Here is a 22796-nt window from a genome sequence, read left to right as displayed (position 1 = left end):
AAAGTTATAAAGTAACATTGTTTCAAAAACTGAACAAAGGAGGGAAAATGTAGATTGTGATGGAATGGCTGAGATAATTACTGAAAAGTATAATAATAAGCAGATACGATTATTTAAGGTATGTTCTATTGTGTAATGCTACTTTTGTATGCTACAACAAATATACTTCAGTTCTTGGGTATGTCGTGAATAGAATTTTCCACTTAAAATTTATTAAACTTTATTCCAGAAATGAAAACACACACACAAATTCCAGTTGAAATCTATAACATTTAATAACCATACACTTACAGTGCTGTAAAGGAACAATATGTATACTTTACAAAATAAGTCTGAAAAAGACAACATTGTAAACATTTGTGTTTAAAAATAAAAATCTCATTATATTTCTTAAACTAATTCTCATTCAAAATTTACAAATACAGTTAAAACAAATCATGCTTTTTTTAGAAATTATATACAGATTTGACAATGAATCAAATAGAAATAACTGAGATTTTTTTATATCTTAATTTTATGACAATGGTAACAGAACCCCTAAGTAAAAAAAAAAAAAAAAAAAAAAAAAAAAATCTTGCTATCAAAATAGAAACTAATAATTTCAAATGACCATATATCAATAAAAAAAATTATGGGAAGATGAATGCACATTATTTTATTTGCTATCAAATATCAGTAAAAAAACACAGAAAGGGAAAAAATTTATCAGGGATCTTTCAATGGAACTGACAAATCGGAATTTGTGGAGTAATTTCTGGAAAGGCAGATAATACACATCAAAGAAATGTACCGCAGTAATACACAGGCAAAAGCTAGCTCAGGAAGTGAATATTAATATTTTTCAGTTAATTTCATATTAAAATAATTTTGATATAAAGAGTTTATCAAATATACATAAGCTTTCATGAATTTCAAACCTATAATAAAACACTGTTCATGGGGTTCTTGTGGTATGTCTCAGTTTGTTATACTTAAATTTGTATACGGCTAGAAATATGTCTCTCTCTCCTGCTCTCACATTTAATATTCTCCCTCAAAAAAGATTACAAAAACAGGTATGTGTTATTTTATCCGCAGCAATTTTTAAAATGTTAAATTTATACAATTAAATTTTATGAGATAAATTTTATTTATATTGTATATTAATCAAATTTTATTGTTAATGTGACTGGACGGTTTATTACAATTCATGAAAATTGTATAGTATTCAAGCATGTACAGAATAAATTCCAATCAAAATTTATTTTTTCTGAAGAATAATTTTTGTAGAAGGGATTTTTAGTGTCTAAAATTGAAAAAATATGCATGCCTGATACATTTAAACACTGAAAAATTTCATCTTCACACAAAAGAGTAAGCAAAAGATTTACTACTATTTTGAAATTATATTCAATTTAAAAAAATCTAATATCATATTTTATAAGTTTTAAAAAATTTTAACAGCCATGTAGTCAGTGTATAAAAATATTAAAACAAATAGCCTATGGAATGTTTTAGGTACATATTTTTTGGTTAAAATTATTGTAATATCAGTAATAGTAAAATATATTTGACAACTAACTACATATATATGAATTAAGTTTGCATGCAAAGCAAGAATATCTAGACAGCAAAAAGTGGATATCTAGAGGCTATAGAAGATATTTACTTGAATTAAAGTATCAAATAAGGAATTTCAGAATGTGCTTGAAACTACATTCAAGAAAGTCATTGTTCACAATACCAATCGAATAACAGATGCAACAACAAGCTACTGTTTCAACAAGGCACAAAGTACTCTTCACTTTTACACAAACTCTATTTCAATCTACATCCTGGACTTTAAAAAGTGTTCATAAATATGAACGGCAAGATGTTGATTGTACTAGAATAAGAGAAAATCTGTGTTTTGTTGTGAAAAGGTATTCTTTAATATTATTTAAAATGCAACCAGGGATCTCAGTTTAGTTCTTTCCCACTTCATATTACGTAAGAATTGAAGATATGAAATCCCACTGCCTCTCCCCAAAAAAGAGATAATAAACTTCTAGAAAGGCAAATACCCTTATATAAACTGAGAAGTCATTTAGAAATAAATTTTAGCAAGAGTTTGATTTCACCTAAACATACTGTTATACTGAGAACCCTGAACATCTTGTTTGAAGCAAACACAAGGGAAAATACACATACATTTTTCCTCCCTTCCATTTGATCAGTAACATTTGTCCTAAATAAAACTTAATGGAGCAAACATTTTAGATTGTACCAACATGTTCAGTCAGCACCTATATGGAAGACTTCATCAGAACTACAATTTTCTGAAAAGCTTGTGAGCAGAAAAAATGTCAATAGCTGCTTTCATTCAATTATTTAACTGGCATGAATAATTTTCCCCCTTTCTTTAAAATTATTAACTTAAGATTTATGTGCACTCAAAGATGGCTGTAGTTTATGTGAGACAAGCAAGAAAATAGTAATTAAAAGTCACATTTATACTTTATGCTTGAAGTTACACTGTATTTTATGCTACAAGCAAGAATATGACATCTATACATACAAGTGAATCTTTTAATGATTGATGTGCTAATATTATTATGTTTTAAAATGGCTGGACAATAGATCTTTCAGATAATATGTACACATTCAGTAACATACACCATCATATTAACATATATGATATAACTGATGATATAACTGATGATATATATATATATATCCATATTTCTGTACTCTGAATGACATATAACCATCAACATACAACAAATAATTTCTTACTTTGCAATTTTCCTTTGATATTTGTTATCAGTAATGAAATCTCATCTTTTTTAAGAAGCTAATATATAGATAACTGTTTTGCTGCCCAAAATTGGCCATTAGAACCTGATAATTGTAAGCATAAAAGCTAACTATAATCTGTAGTCCTGATCTGGCCAGCTACAAGATAGTTTAAGCAGCTACTGATAACTGAGTGACATATGGTATAACTCCTCCCGGACCAGCTAGAGAGGAGCACTTCATGAGATCAGCATCAATCTGCCGGGCGGCCTGCCGCCCTTCAGATATGGCATGAACAACAAGAGACTGGCCTCGTCGACAATCTAAAAGATCAGAAGATACAAGACTTCACACATGCCCAATATTGATATTTAGATACAATAAACAACTAAAACATGTAAGTGCAATAAGAAAATTTTAAAGATTGTCCTAATGCTTTAATTTAGCAAAGATTATAAAACATGAAACAGCAAAAATTTTTTAAGTATATAATTTGTTAGAAGTTGAACTTATATTGTCAATATATTTAAGAAATATATACACACTCAGAATTTTTAGCATCAACATTAAATAACATTAAAAACTAATGTAATAATATTTTGTAGTCCATGTTTATGTTATCTCTAAATAATATGTACATTTTAACAATATATATTTTATATTTACTAGCATATTTTCCCTCTTTTCCTACTAATTTTATTGCTTGAACACTGGGAAGGGAAAAATGCACAGTGTATACTGTTTCCAAAGCAATAATTATAGACACAATAATATTATGTATTTCAAAGGGCATATTAATTTCTATAATATTCTTTTTATTTACATCAGCAGTTTCCCATTCGTGCATATTTTACATTGTTACCGTAAATCAGAATTTCTTAAGTCACATGCTAAAAATACTAAAGAAATATGTGAGTAAATGTGATATTTTTTATACTAGCAAAATTTGTTTTGTTCTTAAAATATCCAAATCAAAATTATCTAAGCCTGTACTTATACCAGTTTCTCCCTTTTGCTCTTACTTGCTCTGCGTGTTGGCTGCGTAACTGGGATGGTCAGTCTTCCTTATTGTGATTCTTCATCATAAACTTTAATCACGTTAGACACTAATTTCTTCAAATCGCTGCAGAAAAGTTTATTTCTAGAGCTTTCAGGAACATTAGAATTCATCGTAAAAATGAAGATTTGAAAGTAAAAGAAGGTCAGTAACAGCGATGCTCAACGATTGTAAGAAAAAGCACTAAATGACCCCAACCTCCGAGAGGAAAAAAAAACCCAACGCTTTTCACCCACACCTTCTGAAAACTTCTTAAAAAATTTGAAGTAAACTCCAATGATGGAACACAGCAATAACTTTTATTTTACACTAAAAAAAAAAAAAAAAAAAAAATGCGACATACAAACAAGAGAAGGAAAGGTATAAAAACTTATTTTTAAAAAAATAATTACATGCTTTGTGTGAGAAAATGCATGCAGTTCTGGAGCCTGCATTTCAATATTGCTAGTAACCTGTAAATTATTTATTATTCATCTATTTCAAATGCACAGGAGATTAATAACAATATTAAAACTGTTACAACTGCTACGACCTTCGAGAGGGAAAAATACCCACGCTTTTCGCCCACACCCCTTCAATTAAACTGACCCATCTTGGCTCTCAGCTAAATGACTCACGCTAGTGTGGTTAGACAGTATAGTTATGCATGTGTTTTTGTTCATGTTACAATATCTAATATATTTCTATTCTCTTTTCTACTCTACAAGAATATGTATATGAGACGTGTAAGGATGTAAGTTAAAGGAAAAAGGACTAAAAATGCCTACCATCTACAAATAACTCTGGTATTTCTGCTGCAAGCAATATTTATCTACAATTTAGTGAGTTTCTCCTTTGCTGTTGAATATTAGGTAATATTTTGTGAAAATGGCTAGATCAGAATTTAAACTTGTGATTTGTAAATAATTTGAATTTAATTTTGTCTTATTCTTGCAAGACACAGAAATCAATGGCACAAGAATTTTAGCTGCTTTTATTCCCCTTGCATTCATTAGTAAATGAATTTTAACATTATGGTAAAAGGTGAGACAAAAGAAATAATCTTTCAGACTAGAAAGTTAAATTAGTTTTAATTTAAGCAAAAATGAGTTTTACCTTAAAACTCAATTTTCTTTTTGGCAAAATACATGCGTCTTTTTAGCTTTCTTCAGTAATATCTTGATTTCAGTTGTCTTATTTTCCACTTGCTTTTAGCCCAGGAATCTTCATAAATTTTTTTGTACTAAGCTAAACACTTGTGACACTATCTTCAATTTTATGCTTCTTTCAATGAAGTGACCTTCATTTGGAAAATATTAACTCCATTTGTTGGGATCAGTGAGGGACTCTTATTATTTCTTCTTTTTCTGTCTTTTTAATTCTATCCCGATGATGATTTCTTTTAACTACATCCAGCTATTGGCAATTCTGTCACAGATACTCCATAAAGTGAATTTACTTGATCGAATTGGGTTAGAATGAAATTTAGCAATATAGTATGTTCTAAGATATTTTCCTCAATTTTCACACCATACCATAGGGCTGAGATATTAATACAGATGCTACATATATCTGCAACTTTTTTATTTTAATATTCTGAAACCATTCATTCTATAAAATTAATTTCTTATACTTAAAACACAGATCTAATTATTTTTTTAAAAATTAATTATGCAAATTGAAAATGTGTTTATGTTTACAGTATATACTTTTAAAGATGTAACATTTAGCAAGAAAGTGAAATACCTTTACTCTTTCATAGCCATTACAGTACTAAATACGAGACTGTAAAATTAAGGTACTTAGGTATACTAAGGTATTATAAGGTACTAAGTTATACTAAAGCATTCCAACTTACTTAGTTGGATTAAAGCAATAATCAAGATTTTATAAAATTAGTCAATAATTTAGTCAGCATTTATGAACTTATAAACTTAGAAAATCTAGTAAAAACCATGTAAAATTCAATAATTTTTTTTTTAATATTACCTCCAGCAGCATAAACTTTTGGTATAGATGTATGATAATTTCCATTGGGTGTCGCAATATTTTTTCGTGGATCCTGTTGCACTCCTATATCACTGAGAAGATACTGTTCAGGTCCAAGAAATCCCATCGCAAGCATTACCAGGTCAGCCTGTAAAATTCACAGTTATATGTTCACATTATAATAAGCTGTCCAAAATGGATAAGTTAATGCATCTGGAATGAATAAGTTAAATCATTTCAGAATTAGTTAATACTTTCCAAATTTACTAACTAGAATTTAGATATTTAACATATAAGACAACAATCATTTTTATTTAGATAAAAGTCATGAGCAGAGCCATACCTAGATTTTTATTAACTATATCTATATAATTTTATACTTTTTAATCTTAAGTTTATGTATTCATGTCTTAATTTTATTCAGTAAAGTATTCATTACATTATTCAGTAAATTTATAATTTTTTAAATAAAAAAATTAAAAGTACCTTTTTTGATAAACAGCAAATAGAAGTGATAGAATATGAATAGCACTACAATTAATATAAAAGTATGTACTACATTAGAATCCCAGCCTTTTTTTATTTAATTTTCTTGCTTTTAACAAACTAAATTGATAATATATTTTTAATGTACTTTATTATTTAATTAGTATTCTACACAGAAAATAATGATATTTGAAAGATTTTTAAGGACAAGGGAAGATTTTGCATATTTTAATTTTTCTGAAGCTACTTTCATCTAACTTTGTAACTGAAAACCTAAAAAAAAATAGTCTTAACACAACTTTCAAAGTCAGAAATGACTAAACTAAACACTATTCCTAAATTATATTTAAAAGGTGTGATTTTGGTTTAGTCATCAGAATTACTGGAGCATTGTGATTTATAAAAATAGATATTTCTCATGGAATATCTGTAGCATTTATCCATGTGGATCATTTATATCATGTGGATATTTAGGTACTAAGTTCTTCTTTTATAAAATATGGATTTTTATAATATTATTAATTTAATACTAATTTTTCACCTGTTAGAAAGTGGCAACCAAAAGCTATCTCGTTTAATTTTTAATATCTTTAATAATATATTTAGCAATGCACCATCTTTCATTTTTATCAAAAACACACATTTTTTCTGATAAAATTTAGATCTTTTATCAATTAAGTCTTGATAATCTGATTTATCAACAATTCATTTTCATTTCTCTTCTTATTCTTTTAATATATTCATCTTCAAAGTTAAAATTTCACATATCTCAAGAATATTTTCTGTCATGTTCGATAAGGAATGAAATATATCTTCTAACATCTTAAGTTCAGTATGACAAAACATTAGAGAGTTGTTTGCCTAGGGAAAGGGAGACTTTCGTAAAGAACTTTCTAAGGATAACTGGCTGTATATACATTACACATATACCTTCCCATGAAGAAAACCTTGTAACCAACTCATTTACCAACATTCGATATTTTGATATTAACTTTTTCTTATAGTATTAAATTCCCTGCTGATACATACAAAATTTTAAATCTATTTGCTTTGCAGTTTCAACCCACTGCAATGATTTATTGATTGATGTTGTATATAAATTTGAAATTTATATAAAAATAAAAAGATAATAATGACCTGAAAATTCTATAAAATAAGTAATAATGTTTTTTCTGTCTCATTTTAAATATTTAATCATTAACAATTAATTAAAGCTTTTTATTTGGTTTGCTTAATTGATAAGAAAATGCACACACAAATGCTCAAGAATATAAACCCCCATAACATTGCTTGAAATTTGCCATTTTAAGATGTTGCTTCAGAATTGAAAGTAAATAACGATAATTTATTTTTAAAGGTATTTCTGCTGTTAATTTGCCCCCCTCCCTTCTATTCATTCACCTAAGGAAAATGCCTCATTACCTCGCCCTTCTCCTGGCTAGGTCATAAAGAACAACTTTCCAGAAGCAAAGAAAAGGTAAGTAACATGCACTGATAATAAAAGGCCTAGCTTTACATGGGCAAAAAAAGGACTGATTTCTCAAAATCTGACTAATTGAATACATTTTGGCTGAGATATAGCATCAAAAGACATTAATATAAAGTGAAAAATCTAGTATGAATGAATATTATAAAATTATATTATGACACAAATAGAACTGAAATAATATGGAATTAAATTTTAGAAAGAAGCGATTAAAGGAGACACAAATACGATAAAAGGGATTTTTTGTTAAAAGGGAATGCACAGCTTAATTTTCAGAGGAGCACACCAGAGCTCAGCTCCAGAACTTCTCAGTTTCTGAGATAAACGGCGATTCTATGCGGAATGCAGCGGAGCCCTAAATAAAAGGGATAGATGTAGTTTTTTTTTATGTAACTGGAACACAATTTCAGCGGGAAAAATGGTTTTTTAAAAATAAATATGCATTGAAAGACGATTATGACTTCTGATCGCATACTTGTTTTTCTCCAGTTAAAAAATGGATGGAGGTGTTAACACTTTTAAGGAAAGAAAATCCTACATCCACATTTCAAAGATTTATTCTCCAAGTAGAAAATGAATTTATGACAGTCAGGGTAAAATGTTTTGTTTCTGAAAGCACTAAAAATTATCTATTTGGTTATGCACTTTCAGCGCTAGTGACCTTTCAATGCAGAGCTCCTGCTGACTTGAACTATGCAACCAAATACGAGGGACAAAAATTTTCACTTGTTCAGACCTTACATTATATGTTATCTGATAGGACACTAAGGGGAAACTTTTTTGCCCAATCACATTCTGTTTAACAGCTAGAATTATACGGGCAGGGCATCGTGGTCAGAAAGCTTAACTCTTCTTTGTTTTTGAAGCTACATTTCTTAATTTAAATTTCTTTCCATACTCCCATATTGTTTCTATCATTCTCTCTGTTCTCATTAGTGCCGCTTTAATGGTTTTATTTTTTTCCATTGGTGGGTTGGAAAAAGAATGGTTTTTGTTTCTCTCATCCCTTGAAATTGTAAGTTATACCATATATTCAGGGCTTGAATTCAGCTGGCTAAGCTATTGCTTAGTTTTCTGAATGAAATTTAAGTCCTGCCGAAGCTCTAAATAAGATGAGCCCTGATATTTTATTTCTTTTATTTAACCATTAATTGTTAATTTAATCGTTTATTAAATTTTGTTTATATCTTTATATTTCATTGAATTTTAATTTTAATTATTAGTCTTTTTTATTTTTTATTAGTTATTTTATTTTTTCCCTTCTTCCTGATGGCCTTCCATAGTCCGGCACTTCTGATTTTAGAAATTAAGCCCCGAGGGAATGAATTCTTTTGAAGAGTATAAATATATCACAATGCAATTTCAGGCTCTCAATTAATTAGAATCTGGCACAGTAAATTTTATCATGCAACAACTTTTTCAAAGGTAACCAATACGTTTTCTATGATATGGAAATCAGGAAATTTGGCTAACCAATTTTATAGCTCAATATTTTTGGCTTCCAAAAATTTATCAATCAGATTTCCTTGATATATAAATATGTTCTCATCCATAAAAAGTCAGCCGAATCCACATTCATCTCTAAAACGCTTTACGTTAGATGGAAAAATTTCATTTTGAAACTCCTGTTGAGCATGTGCAGAACAGCATGTGCATTGTTCATTAGTCTTCCCCTATACTATCATTTACATTGTTGTAACAGACATATTCCATAATGTTGCTAAGAATCTTTCCTACTTCTGACTCTCTTCAGATGTAAATGCATTCAGAATTAAATGTGAAACTGTAACTCATTAATGAGGTAGAATCACTGTTCTCGAATCCATCTCTGATGTTTCCTGCATGAATTCACGTAAGGTCTCTTTTGTTGATGTCAACAAAATGCAAACCATAAGCTTCCTAGCATCAAAGTTTTTTTTTATTATTATTTATCTGATTATGGCAAAGCACATGAGGGCAATCTCTCTAAATGAGGGGAGGACACTAAGGAAAATAGGCTCGCATCTGCATTGCACCTGGGGAAAATGCGCATTCACCAGCCAGGATTCAAACCCCGGTTGAACTACCAGTGTTCAGCAATTTTACCACTGGGCACTCTAACACGAAAGCCTTTCACATATATATATTTTCCCCTAATGCAGAATTCACAGTAGTTGCTGTAAGTTCCAAGTTCAGCTATTTAGTAGTAAAATTTCTGTTTGGAAAAACAGAAACCAATCTTAAGAAGCATTAATTTTGCTTCAATGATTTGTAACTGATACCAACAATTTCAGAACCTTTAAATTGTTTCCAGAAAGCAGACATTGTCTATCTAAAAACATTCAACCATACTATTATTTCTGTAACTATTTACCTTGTTTCTAAATGATAGTTTTCAATCTAAAAAATTTTTCCAAATGATACTTTTTCCACTTAAAAAATTGTTTTGATTTAATGGATAATGAAATCAGCTTTTGAATTGTGGAAGTTCATGAAGCTGTACTTGGTGCAAAAGGTTTGTTTTGCCTTTGGAATGCAAAATGCTGTTTTTTGCATTCCAAAATTAGATTGATGGAATTGGTAGTAATAATGAGTAATAATAATCAAGTTTACACTTTCCTCATTTTATTAAGAAACAACAAAAATCAGATTGATTAATTCAATGTGCATCATTATATATCCATGGATGTAAAACAATATCAAACAGAAATGCATTATGCAGAAGAAACTCATAGAACAAATTTACATTGTTTTTTGGATTTTACATATACATTTAAATATTCATTGTTCACAATAACCCTCACTAAAATAGATAACAGGTAAAACTTAAAAGACATATATAATTTAATTTGTTAAAATGTATGTGTTAAAGATACTTTAAAGCATACATCTTTATATGTAGTACTCATGATTTAGTCTTTAAGTAATACTTTTTAATTAGTTAGCAATTAAAGGATTTAAAATCCTCAGGTGCATAAAAAGTCATAAACTGATTGTTAGATGTAAGTATAAAGTACAGTTTTAAAAATCCTCAGGTGCATAAAAAGTCATAAACTGATTGTTAGATGTAAGTATAAAGTACAGTTTTAATATTGTATTAACATTAAACTTTAATATATTGTAACTAACATTAAAATATTTAATTAACATAAAATGCCATATTAATTTATTTTGAGTGCCAATGAAGCTTAAGCATATCATTGGTAAACAAACAAAAATACACACTTGTGTTCAAAATACTTTGTTTTTTAATATAATTTTTCAAAGGAACACCTAACAATGAAATTTAATAGAAATGCAAATTAATATAAGATAGCAATTTATATATAAGACAGCAAACAATGCAAGTACCCACTCAAATGGCATGGGTGAATCTAGATTCACCATTGAAATTGGGCTTAAAGCTGGTGACCTTTTTAGTCTGCTAAGTTGTTCTGTCTTACATAAAAGCAACAAATCTTCTGGCCAAAAAAAACTAACTTTTTAGTTTTTGGGAGGGGGGGAAAAACACCTCTTTTCTTAATACTGAATACCAAAAAGGTATGTTAAAACATGTAAGATCATTAAAATATCCACCGCTTTAATTTTTAGAAATTTTAATGAATATACTATTACATTACAATAAATTTAATGTAATTTTTATAACATATCAAATGGCATAAAAATTTTCATTATTTATTATGAAATATAATGATATTTTTTAGCAATTTTTCCTTTAATTTTATGAGCTATCAACTAAAACTTTCTAATGTAAGTGTATGTATGTGCAAGAAAGAAACCTACTTCTAGCAGAAAAATAACCATTTCTAAGATTTAATATTTTAGAGAAAAGAATTCAAGATCTTTTAAATTATATCAAAACATGTGCAAAGACTGTTTACAATTAGAATTTTACTGAAAGAATATGAGTTAACTAGTATTTTTACTTTTAGATGAAAGAAATAATGAATAATTAAAATACAAAAATCATTAAATCACTCCAATATTAAATAACAAGCTTATAAATTTTTAAATGCTAAATGAATATAAATGCAAATTTTAGATTCAGGGGAAGGACCAAAAACAAGTCCCTCATTTCCATAAATATTACTTAACTTATTTACCGAGTATTCAATTAGACAGTATTTATTTACAATTAGTAGAAATACTAAAAACTTGAGTTTCTTAAAGGTTTTGTTTTTAATAATTAAATACATATATAAATGTATGCTTCACAAGAATCTAGTATTACTAGAGAAGCAAGTTAGCATCAAAAGTTTTTTTTTTTTTTTTTTTTTTTGGGGGGGGGAGGGGCGCTTGTTGGTATATTAAGTATTTTTTTTATATAGGCATATATATAGATGTTAATAAAAATAGACACAGCTCATCAAAATTTGCATTCATTAAGAAGTAATATTCATCCTTTCATATTTACAGTATTTGAAACTTTAAAGAGAAATGCTGCAAACATTAAACGGTTTATATCACATTTGTTTAAATAATTCAAGTATGTCTCTTATATATTTAATAAAGAACTAGCATATTAACTTTGTGCATTCTAATAATGCACAGCATTTTTCCAAGATACTGTTTTGTGAAAATGCTGTTTACAGGTTAGGATGTTACCTTGAAAACTTTCTCAGAACCAGGAATTTTTTCCATAACCCAGTTTCCTGATTTATCCTTTTTCCATTCAACTTTTATTGTACTAATACCAGAAACATTTCCATTGCCATCATCCAAGAATTTCTGAAATTCCAAAAGATTTAAGGCATAAACATATATAGATATAGATTTTTAGATACACAGATAAGTTTTTTTTCCATGAATTTGTTCATGTTTAATATTCCAATAAATGAAATAAATTATTTAAGAATGTAAGTCTGCAAGTATTTTAATTTTGCTAGTCTAAAAGCATCTTCAGTTTACGTAAAACCTGTAATATTCTTTCTCTTCACATTACATCAAAAGCAACATAAAATAAGGTACTGCTTAAAGACATGAAATTTTACACATATTTATGTCAAAAGAGTGTTCTCCACTTGTAAGCATTCAAACAATACAGACGTCCTGAGTTAATTTTTCAGCATGCTAGAATGCTTAAGTATTTTAAAGAGAGAAGCCAAGAATTTCAGGATAAGAATTCTAAGTGAAGTAAAAAATATTTAATGTAATTCATAGTCATGCTTAATTCAAATTTTGTTTTAAAGCAAGGATGTCAAACTCGCGGCCCACAACAAATATATATTTTTGCGGCCCAGCCAATATATCGGCAAATAATAATATATAATAATAAAATAACATATCGACGAAGAAAAAAATGAAATGTTTACTGCTAAGTAATTAACGATAATTTATTCAGTGTTGTTAGATTACTCACAGCGAGCTGACACACACACTACTTAAATTACAAATGCGTGTGAGTAGCTTGTGTTCAGCTACCTTTGGCTTTTGGGGGACACGTGCACTCAGAACTTGTACGCATCCCCCGACAGCCGAATGTGGCCGAACTCATGGTCTCAGTTTTCCAATCATAGTTTTGTACGATATATTGGTGCATGCATGTGCATGCACTTTGCTTTATTATTAATTATTACTTAATTCATATTGTTACGGATTTCATAGTTATTTATTTAGTTAGTTTTTTTTTATTTAGAATTGTAATTAGATTTGCTTCATGTTGCCTTAGCAACGCAGATGATTTTTGAAAAGACAGCTGCGTTGGAAGGTTAAAAATAGAACAGTGCATACATTTAATATCTAATAAATAAATATCTCGTAATTGCTGTTGCCATCCACAAAAATCCAGATATTTATACATGTTTCCAGTATATTCGAGAAATTAATTATAAAGCTTATAAAAGCTGAGAACAAACAACTCATCTCAGTAGTAACTGTAGTTCTAGCGAACTGTTTGTTTACTTAATGCTGTGATTGATTTGTAGCGATTTCGCTGTGAGATAGAATTAGTTTCTCTGTTTTGAATTGGTTTTTGCTAAACGTTTGACATTTTGTGATATTGTTAGAATATTTTTCAAGAAATATTTCAGCATTTTGATTTATCTCTTGTGGAAAGAATGAATTTTTGTTAACTTTTTAACGTTAACCATGTTTATTCCAGCCCTTTGTATTCAGTATGTCTATATCAAAACCAAGTGGTAGTAAAATTAAACAAAAAATCACTGACGAACGTAGAATATTCCAAGTAAAATGGGAATTAGAATATTTTTGCTGTGAAATAAAAGATAAAATAATCTGCTTGATATGTAATAATACTATTAATGTACCAAAGTTATATAATATTAAACATCATTACGAACAACACAAATCGAAACATAACAATTACGAAGGATTAATGAGAGAAGAAAAGTTGAAAGAGCTCAAGTTAGGAGTGAAAAATCAACAGTCCATGTTTAGTAAAGTATTGCAAGAAAGTGAAGCGGCGGTACATGCAAGCTACATCTTGTCTGAGTTGATAGCTAAGCATTCGAAGCCTTTTACTGACGGTGATTTCATCAAGGAATGCCTAATGAAAGCTGGAGAAATTGTTTGTCCTGGAAATGTGAAGGCTTTTCAATCAATTTCATTGTCTCAAAATACAGTTGTGGAAAGAGTTACTGATTTAGCCACGAATTTAAGTGATCAGATCAAAGCAAAATCATCTAGTTTCGAAAGTTTCTCCATTGCCTGTGACGAGAGCACGGACATTAGTGGCAAAGCTCAATTAGTAGTGTTTCTTCGTTCTTGTGACAAGAATTTTAACATTTTTGAGGAATTACTGGAACTAATACTGATGCCTGGTACTACCATAGGAGAAGATATATTTACTTGTGTTTTTGGACTTCTGCAGAAATACAATCTACTTTTGACAAAATTAAATTCTGTAGCTACAGATGGCGCTCCATCACTGACCGAGAAAAACAAGGGCTTCGTAGCATTACTAAGGAAAAAACTTATTGAAATTCACGGTTCAAACATTCATCATATGCATTGTATTATATATCAAGAAGTTCTATGCACGAAAGTAATAAATATGGAGAATGTTTTGTCATACATAAAAAAAGTTATACATTTTATAAGATCTCGAGGTTTAAATCAGCGTCAATTCACTGCTTTCTTAAGTGAGTTAGATAGTGAATATTCGGGTTTGTCCTACTATACCGAGGTACGTTGGTTATCTTGCTCCAAGATTCTCAAACAATTCTGGGATTTGAAAGAAGAAATATGTCAGTTTTTAAAAACGAAAAATCAAGACGTAAGTTTGTTTTATGATCCAATATGGATACAAGATTTATCTTTCTTGGTTGATATAACCAAACACTTAACTGATTTAAATTTATCGTTACAAGGAAAAGATCATATCATTACGAACATGTTTGACATAATTAAAGCATTCAAATGTCAACTAGTTCTTTGGGAAAAGCAACTTAAAAATGAAGATTTGATGCACTTCCTGACGTGCAGCATGAACAAATCAAGTTTAGATGATACTTGTTCATATCAAAAATATGCAGAAAAAATTGCAAATTTAACAACTGAATTTGAAACAAGGTTTAATGATTTTAGTTCCCTCAAAAACAAATTTTTTTTGTTTTCTTCGATTTTCTCAATAAGTATTGACTCAGTACCCAACCACATGCAAATGAAGGTGATTGAGATTCAATGAAACTCAAATTTGAAAGCAAAATTCATTGAAGTGGACATGCCTGAATTTTATAAATATTTACCAACCAGGTTTGAAAATACTCGAAAATTCGCATATGAAATTATTTCCATGTTTGGTAGCACTTATCGGTGTGAGCAGTTATTTTCAGTCATGAAAGGTAATAAGTCTCCTATTAGAAACCGTATTAATGATGCTTACCTTGGGTCAGCGTTGAAAGTTATCACTGCAAACAAAATTTCTCCCAAAATAGGAAAGATAATAGCAGAGAAGAAATGTCAAGTATCAGGACGTAAACATTAAATTTTTCTTGTTCTTTTCTATATAAATATATATATATGTTTATTATTGTATTATTCGAAATAAATCTACGTTTCTATGAATATTGGTTTTTTTTTTTTTTTTTTTTTTTTTTTTTTTTTTTTTTTTTTTTTTTTTTTTTTGCTGCCCACCTAAAGTTAAACCTTGTTTGTTTGGCCCAAGTGTACCTATGAGTTTGACATCCCTGTTTTAAAGGCTAAATTTAGGCTTATGGTTACTGCTTAATTCAAAAAGCTCTATTATTTTAACCAGGTATGGATAGTGAGAAGTAAAAGCAAATATATATATATATTGATAAATTAAATACTCAGCTCATAGCAGATTTTGAAATTTAAATTTTAAAAAAGCTTTAAAAAATTGCTGAGTCTGTCAATTGACTGATTAAACATATGGGTTAGAATGCCATTCGTAGGGAACTTTCTAAGGAAACTGGCTTTACAGTCATGCATCAGCCCGCTCATTAGCCAGGAATAAAAAAAGAGCTACCGGTATTCTTAGTTTTAGCTAATTGGTCAGTGATGAGTTAAGTTCAAATATAATGGCCACTTTTAATTTGATGTAAATGCTTGACTTCTATCCACCAGAGGTATCCCCATCTTTTTTTTTTTTTTTTTTTTTCCCTAAATATACATAGAATCTTAAATATAAAATGAATTCCTCCATTAATTATATTCTGATATTTTTCTTGTAACAACAGAAACCACATTCATATCCAATTTACAAAACTAAAAGCATTATTTTTCTATATATGTGCGAATTTCTGGGCATAAGTTATTCCTCTACAAAAATATATCTGTATATTATACTAAAATTCATTCCAGCACAGAAAGCTGGTATTAATTGAAATGAATTTCTGAAAATATAGTTAATAAAAATATATAATTGCAAATTCTAATACTACATAAATATACATACATATGCATGTGTATTTAACTGAAAGATCCCCCCCCCCCAAAAAAAAAAGATTCCATGTATCTGAAGTTAGGTATTCATTTTTAAATATGTTTACTTTTAGCATATGGATAAATGGGCCTACATTTTTGACATGTAAATAAGATTAAATTCTACTGCTGGCAATCAAACAAATACCCAGACTTTTGTACCAATAAATTTTGAACCAAAGCCTTTTTTTGTGCACCTATAAACACCATATTTATCTGAATATAAGACAATCTCAAATGTAATCAAATCCTATTAATTCAGTGATTATCGGGGGATTTAATTTTGAAGATATTCAAAATTAAGAATCAATATGAACCCTTCGAATCAATATGAACAAATACTACTTTATTACCCAAGATTCTAAAACATAAATTGAAGAATAATTTAGGTATTTTTGAAAGACAATATCCTTTTGAAATTAAATGAAAATTGCAAATGGTAGAACCTATTGATGCACATTCTATCAATAGTATTTATATTTACACATACACCACACACTACTGAAATTATTACTCTGTTTCATTGTTTCACTACTAACAGTGTATTCTGGAAGAATGTTCCTTTGTATGGTTCCATGAACGAATTTGTGGGAGTAGCAATCATAAATGAAGGATTATTTCATACAATATACAACTTGAAAACATTGCCAAGTTTAGTACTTTTTGTTAATAACTGATTTTGAAGATGACCCCAATTTTATAATTTTTCATTTTTCAGATCTTTGGAAACCTTTATTTTCAGGTAAATATGGTACTTATTTATTTGCATAAGAGACATTTAAATATAAACTATGACTTGCATTATTTTATACCAAAGAAAGTGAATTACAACATGTGCAAAAATTTATAATGTAAACTGACAGTATAAAATAACATCGAAAATAATTTTCATTAAATCAATGCTATTGCATTTCGAAATACATTTAAGAATTACTATCAAGACAACAGTTGAAAGAAAAAGGACAGAGAGAGTTCAGATTAAACACATGTCTCTTACTATTTAAAACAAAATGCACTTACCTCTGAGAGAATGCAGAAATTTCTAGGATCATCCCCAAACTTAACTTTCACTTCTTGATGACCATAATCTACTCTAAATACTTTAGGCCACTGAGGCCATGGATTATCTACAGCCCGCCGTTCAGGAGGTTCAGGGAGGATTTCAAATGTCACTATACTTTTAGCACCCTAAACAGTGTATGGCATAATTCATTTACTTGCAGAATATGTAACAAATACACAACAGTTTAAGGAAAATTACGAAATTAGTGATTATAGAAGTGTCATAAGAATAATATAAATGCATTAAATACTAATCTTTCAGTATAACAAACTGCATTATATTTGCTTTAAAATGAATAATTTTATATTTAAAATTACATTTAAGATGAATTACTATACATATTTACATTAAAATGAATTATTATCATACATATTTATTAAAATAATAATCAAAGCTGTTTCATACATTAATTGCATTTCTGAAAACACGAGATTACATAAAAAGACTGAGGAAGAGTTCTTAAGTATTTATTCTAAAATGCTTGTATTAACATAACAACTAGAAAAAAATTTGCAGTTACATTCAGAAAGATTAAAACTGTAAATGATTTTTTATTTTTTTCCCCTATGAAATTCAAAATACTTGAACTAACATAATATGCCATGGGGAAGGACATCATGAAAACAAAAACTGCATGTTGAGGTGCTACAGCATGTTATTGATCAGAAGATAAAGGTATTCTTGTGTAAACCATCATTTCTTGAGTCCTGAGTATACTTCGAGCAATATGAATGTTAAATGAATGGAGGGCTTGCTGCTAATATCTACACCATCTATGGAACTATAGTCTTTTTTTTAATGGAGCAGTTACTCAACGAGGTGCAGAGAACAATTCCCAAATACCTCCTTTGAGCAGATGCTTTATTTCCATTTGCATATTTAAGATAGCAAGATATTTGCTCCTGTGTAAATTTTGTACAATACAATATTCAATACATAGTGAAACAATATGAATATCAATATATTTAGTTTAGCTTATCTAACCCAAATATTAAGAATTATATGACCATTTGGTTAAATAAATAAATATTTACTCTTCAAATTGGGATCTAAAGTGCTAAAGACCCTTCAGTACAATCCAAATAGAGTTGTTGTTTATTAGGAGATAAGAGTAATAAAATAAAGAAACTAAATTATGGGGCTGTGAACTATATAAATTGTTATTTGATTTTTTTACTGTTATTCATAATATTATCATTCTTTTCTTCTTCTTCTTTCTTGCTTGAAAATAAAAAATGCTAATTCATACAGTCCATTGCTCATTATTGTTATTCTGCATTATATCGTTATTTTTTGGTTCTGTTTACCTGGAGAACCTACGGGTAATAAGCGAACAATAATTATTATTCCTCAGTTTTGATTTGGAATGCTATGATGCTACAAAAGCCGCATGAGCCATTTTCCAATTTGTAGATTTGTTTGCAATGCTTTGCTTCAGAATCCTGTGTTTTGACTTCAGCAATGAGCATCTGTTAATCATCATCTAATGCAGGGGTTCTCAACCGGTGGTACACAAGACAAAAATAGGTGGTACATTAAAGACTCAACATCCTGATTGCGTTTTTTTTTCTGTAACACTCGTAAATTTATGCGATTCGAGCTTTGTTTAAGAGTGATGGTGGTTTTGGTAGTTGTACTTTGTAGTGGTGATACTAATGGTTTTCAATTTTTTTTTTTTTAGATGGTACGCGTTAGTCAGAAGGTTCAGAACTGATCTAATGGATAATATGTGTTCTATGTACTAATCAAACAAATTTTGATTCAGCTGACTGTTGCTGAGACACCCAAGTACACCATCTGCTGTTTCAATTAAGGGTACGCCATCTTTACCTTTTTCATAATGGATATGTAATAACTATTAATAAAGAAACAAGTTGCGAAAGGAAATACAACTAAATTGAAAGATAAAATATGTTCAGAAATTGCTAACGCAGATGGGGTAAAAATCAAACTTTTCAAAAAGAAACTGAATAATTTTGCAGATGCTTTGTGCAGCAGATGTTTTGTGCATTTTTGATAATATTTACATAACATGTGAGAAAAGGAAAGTTGTTGAAGAATATCAAACAGTTCAAAATAAAACTGATGATCTCTGCTTGGATTTAGAACGAAAAATTTCTTACCTTGATAATGCTAGTTCAGTTAGTGTTCTTAATACAACCAATGTAAAGTGCCGAATTAAAATTTCCCTACTTTTAGCTGAAGTTTAAATCAATGGTTTAAATTTAGTGATCTTTTTAAGGCCAGTGTACATAACAATATTAAATTATCAGATGCTTAAAGGCTTCAATATCTTAAGAGCTTTTGAAAAACTAAAGCTCTAAAAATAATTCAAGGTATACTTATTTCAGATTCAAATTACGAAACAGCTTGGGATTTCTTGGGATTTTTACGAAACAGCTTGGGAATAAACGAGAAGTGGTGAGTGCAGCCAAATTATTACACAGCCAAATATTGCTGATTCAGCGGATGTTATTTAGAATCTGGTTGATGTCACTAATACAGTACAAAGTCTGAAATCCGGATGTCCATTATCCAGAATGATCTAAAATCCGGACTTCAAAGCCACAGACGTTTTTTTTGGGGGGTGGGGGTATGCTTTACGCATGCGCATTTGAGTTTTCCTTCCATAATAAAATGTGTGGAGATTTTCACTTAAAAATTCCAATTCTTAATTTCACTTAGGCTCTAAATAAAATACCTCATTATGGAAAAACAATCATGTAAGCATAAATTTGTGAGATTAATAATGTGGCTCCATAGTTGAGTATCTGCTTGGTTAATCTCAAACCAAACATTCACCTATTTTATATCCCTGACGTCGACCTGGCGAGTCATTATTATATTTTGCTTTCATCACCGCATGTTTATCAGTACATGACAGCTTCAGTAATAGCTCATGTAGTGATGTCTAAACTTTTTTATATTAGTTATTGAATAACAAGAGTATGGCAACCTTTCATGTTAACATTACGCTTGGCGATGATCATAGATTTTTAAATGCTCTAAGAAATGTTGAAGAAAAATTCAACAAAAATTTCTTTTCATATGCTAAAAATAGGTTTTGTTAATGAAACTCATAGACCAAAAGATTATATTTAATGCTATTTTAATTAAGAATAACTGATATGTTATTCACCATAAACCCAGAAGCGGCAGCAGAATATGTCGGCACCGGACAACAGAATTTAGGAAAAACGGAACTTTTGGAACTTGGAGAAGCACCGAGTGGCAAAATTAAGGGATGAGAAGTTTTTTTATGATTTAGAGAAAGCACCTGGGATCCAATGTTTAGGCATAGTGAAAATTTAGAATTTAGGAAGGCACTTTGTAGCACAATTTAGAACCCGTAGAGACTGCACCAGGCAGTGTCTAGCGACGGCTCTAGATTAAAGCCTTAAGTATATGTGGGAGTTTATTTATTCAAGACTCAGATTTTAAGCATGGGCAAAAAATAAACGTAGGTATAGCAAATAACTAAACTAATACAATTCAGGCTTAATTCACTACGCAGTAGGAATAAGACAAAATTTAGCAAAACAATTTGGCTTCCTAATCTTCTAATTTCATCCAGCTTATTATTTTTTGCAGACTGTTATTATTAAGGCAATTTTATAAAAAACTAAGCTTGGACTTTCGATTATATTGTAAAGAGTTTCCAATTATGGGGCTACCTAAGGATCTACAAAGCGAAACCATGTTTCAACCTCCATTAAACAAAAAGTGGAACTGCTGCAGAAAATGGGTAAAGGCATATCCGTCTCAAAATTATGCAAGAAGTATGGTATTAGAAAGTCGGTATATGACATAAGAAAAAGGAACTTTTTAAATTTTTAGTGGAAGCAATTTAAACAACTTACATTGAAAGAAATGTTTAATAAAGTAAACAAATAAATATTAAGCTTTTTTTTTTTTTTTGGTAAATTTTGATACCCTTTAGATCATAATTGTTCTTTATTTCATAAATTATGATTTCATATTTTTAATTGTATAATTTCTGCATGCCATCTTACCAGATTTAAATTGATGATCTAATATCCGGAAAAATCCCAAATCTGGAATTTCCAAAATCCCGACAAGTCCAGATTTCGGACTTTGTACTGTATATGCATTTGTTCTCTAAGCGTACTAGAATAACAGGTTGAAGGCTTTGATGATAGATTGGTAACTCATTTACTCATTCATTAAATGAATTACTTGCTTTTTTAAAAGAGCATGCTAGGACACTTAGAGACCTTGGAGAATAGAAACTCTTAACCCCCAAAACTATCAGATAATCTGGTACTGAGTATCGAAAGATAATGCAATGCAATCATTGCAGTTCTGGGAGGTCATATCCCTTACTTTATTGTTCTCTCTCTTAGCCAAACAGTTTTTTGTACCAATAACATTCCATAAATAAAGCTTTTTCCCATTCATTTTGTACTGTATGTGCCCTATTCGTTTTTTTGTTACTAAACTTTCCTCATCCTTTAAGTACTACATTATGCTTCTAAAGGAACAATTTCCCATTTCCTAGTTGATTTTTTTTGTTGAATTATGGCCAAAATCAGAAAAATTGCTTGCTTGAGTTTTGTACATTAGTGTAGATAGAGGGGAAAAATTCAAGTCCTACAGTTTTAATAAAAGCTGCAAGAAAAAATTTCTAGTTTAAATATTCCCAAAGAGTTTGATAATTAGAAAATTTACATATAGACTATTTTCCTTCCGTAATGCTTAAATGGCTTATGTAATACAACTACTGATAAAATGGGGGAAAAAAAGGAGAATAAGATATTTGGTAAAAACAGGGTTAAAACTAAGACTTAACGTTTTTCAATACAATATACCTGTCGTAGTGATGTAGCAATGCAGTCACAGCCAGTATCTCCACCACCAATAATAATAACATCTTTATCTTTAGCATTAACTTTAGAATAATCAATTTTATTTCCAAGTTGATGTTTCTGCCAAGTCTCAAGGAAATTCATAGCAAAATGAATTCCATTCAGTTCCCTCCCTGTAAAGTTGTTATTATTTAATTGTTCAGTTTCACAATATAATAACATGCAATAAAGACATTTTGATTTGTAATACACAAACTGTGCAAAAGACATTCA

General features: G+C 29.4%; 1 protein-coding gene across 4 annotated transcripts in view; it reads right to left on the bottom strand.

The window, feature by feature from the left end:
- Nucleotides 1-250: 250 nt before the first annotated feature.
- The window catches only part of LOC118187991 (uncharacterized), a 275888-nt gene continuing 253342 nt past the window's right edge, over nucleotides 251-22796 (bottom strand). For all 4 annotated transcript variants that reach the window (XM_085814595.1, XM_085814593.1, XM_085814594.1 and 1 more), the window contains 5 exons: nucleotides 22527-22696; nucleotides 17655-17822; nucleotides 12336-12458; nucleotides 5780-5927; nucleotides 251-3077 (listed from right to left, as the gene is read on the bottom strand). In XM_085814595.1, coding sequence (XP_085670721.1) covers nucleotides 2926-3077; nucleotides 5780-5927; nucleotides 12336-12458; nucleotides 17655-17822; nucleotides 22527-22696 — 761 coding nt within the window. In that variant the 3' untranslated portion in view covers nucleotides 251-2925. The remainder of the gene's footprint in view (nucleotides 3078-5779; nucleotides 5928-12335; nucleotides 12459-17654; nucleotides 17823-22526; nucleotides 22697-22796) is intronic.

The sequence above is a fragment of the Stegodyphus dumicola genome, chromosome 4, assembly GCF_044657685.1.
Source record: "Stegodyphus dumicola isolate Sdum_Otavi_A_Nest chromosome 4, ASM4465768v1".
Classification (NCBI taxonomy): domain Eukaryota; kingdom Metazoa; phylum Arthropoda; class Arachnida; order Araneae; family Eresidae; genus Stegodyphus; species Stegodyphus dumicola.
This window is presented reverse-complemented; position numbering and strand designations above follow the sequence as displayed.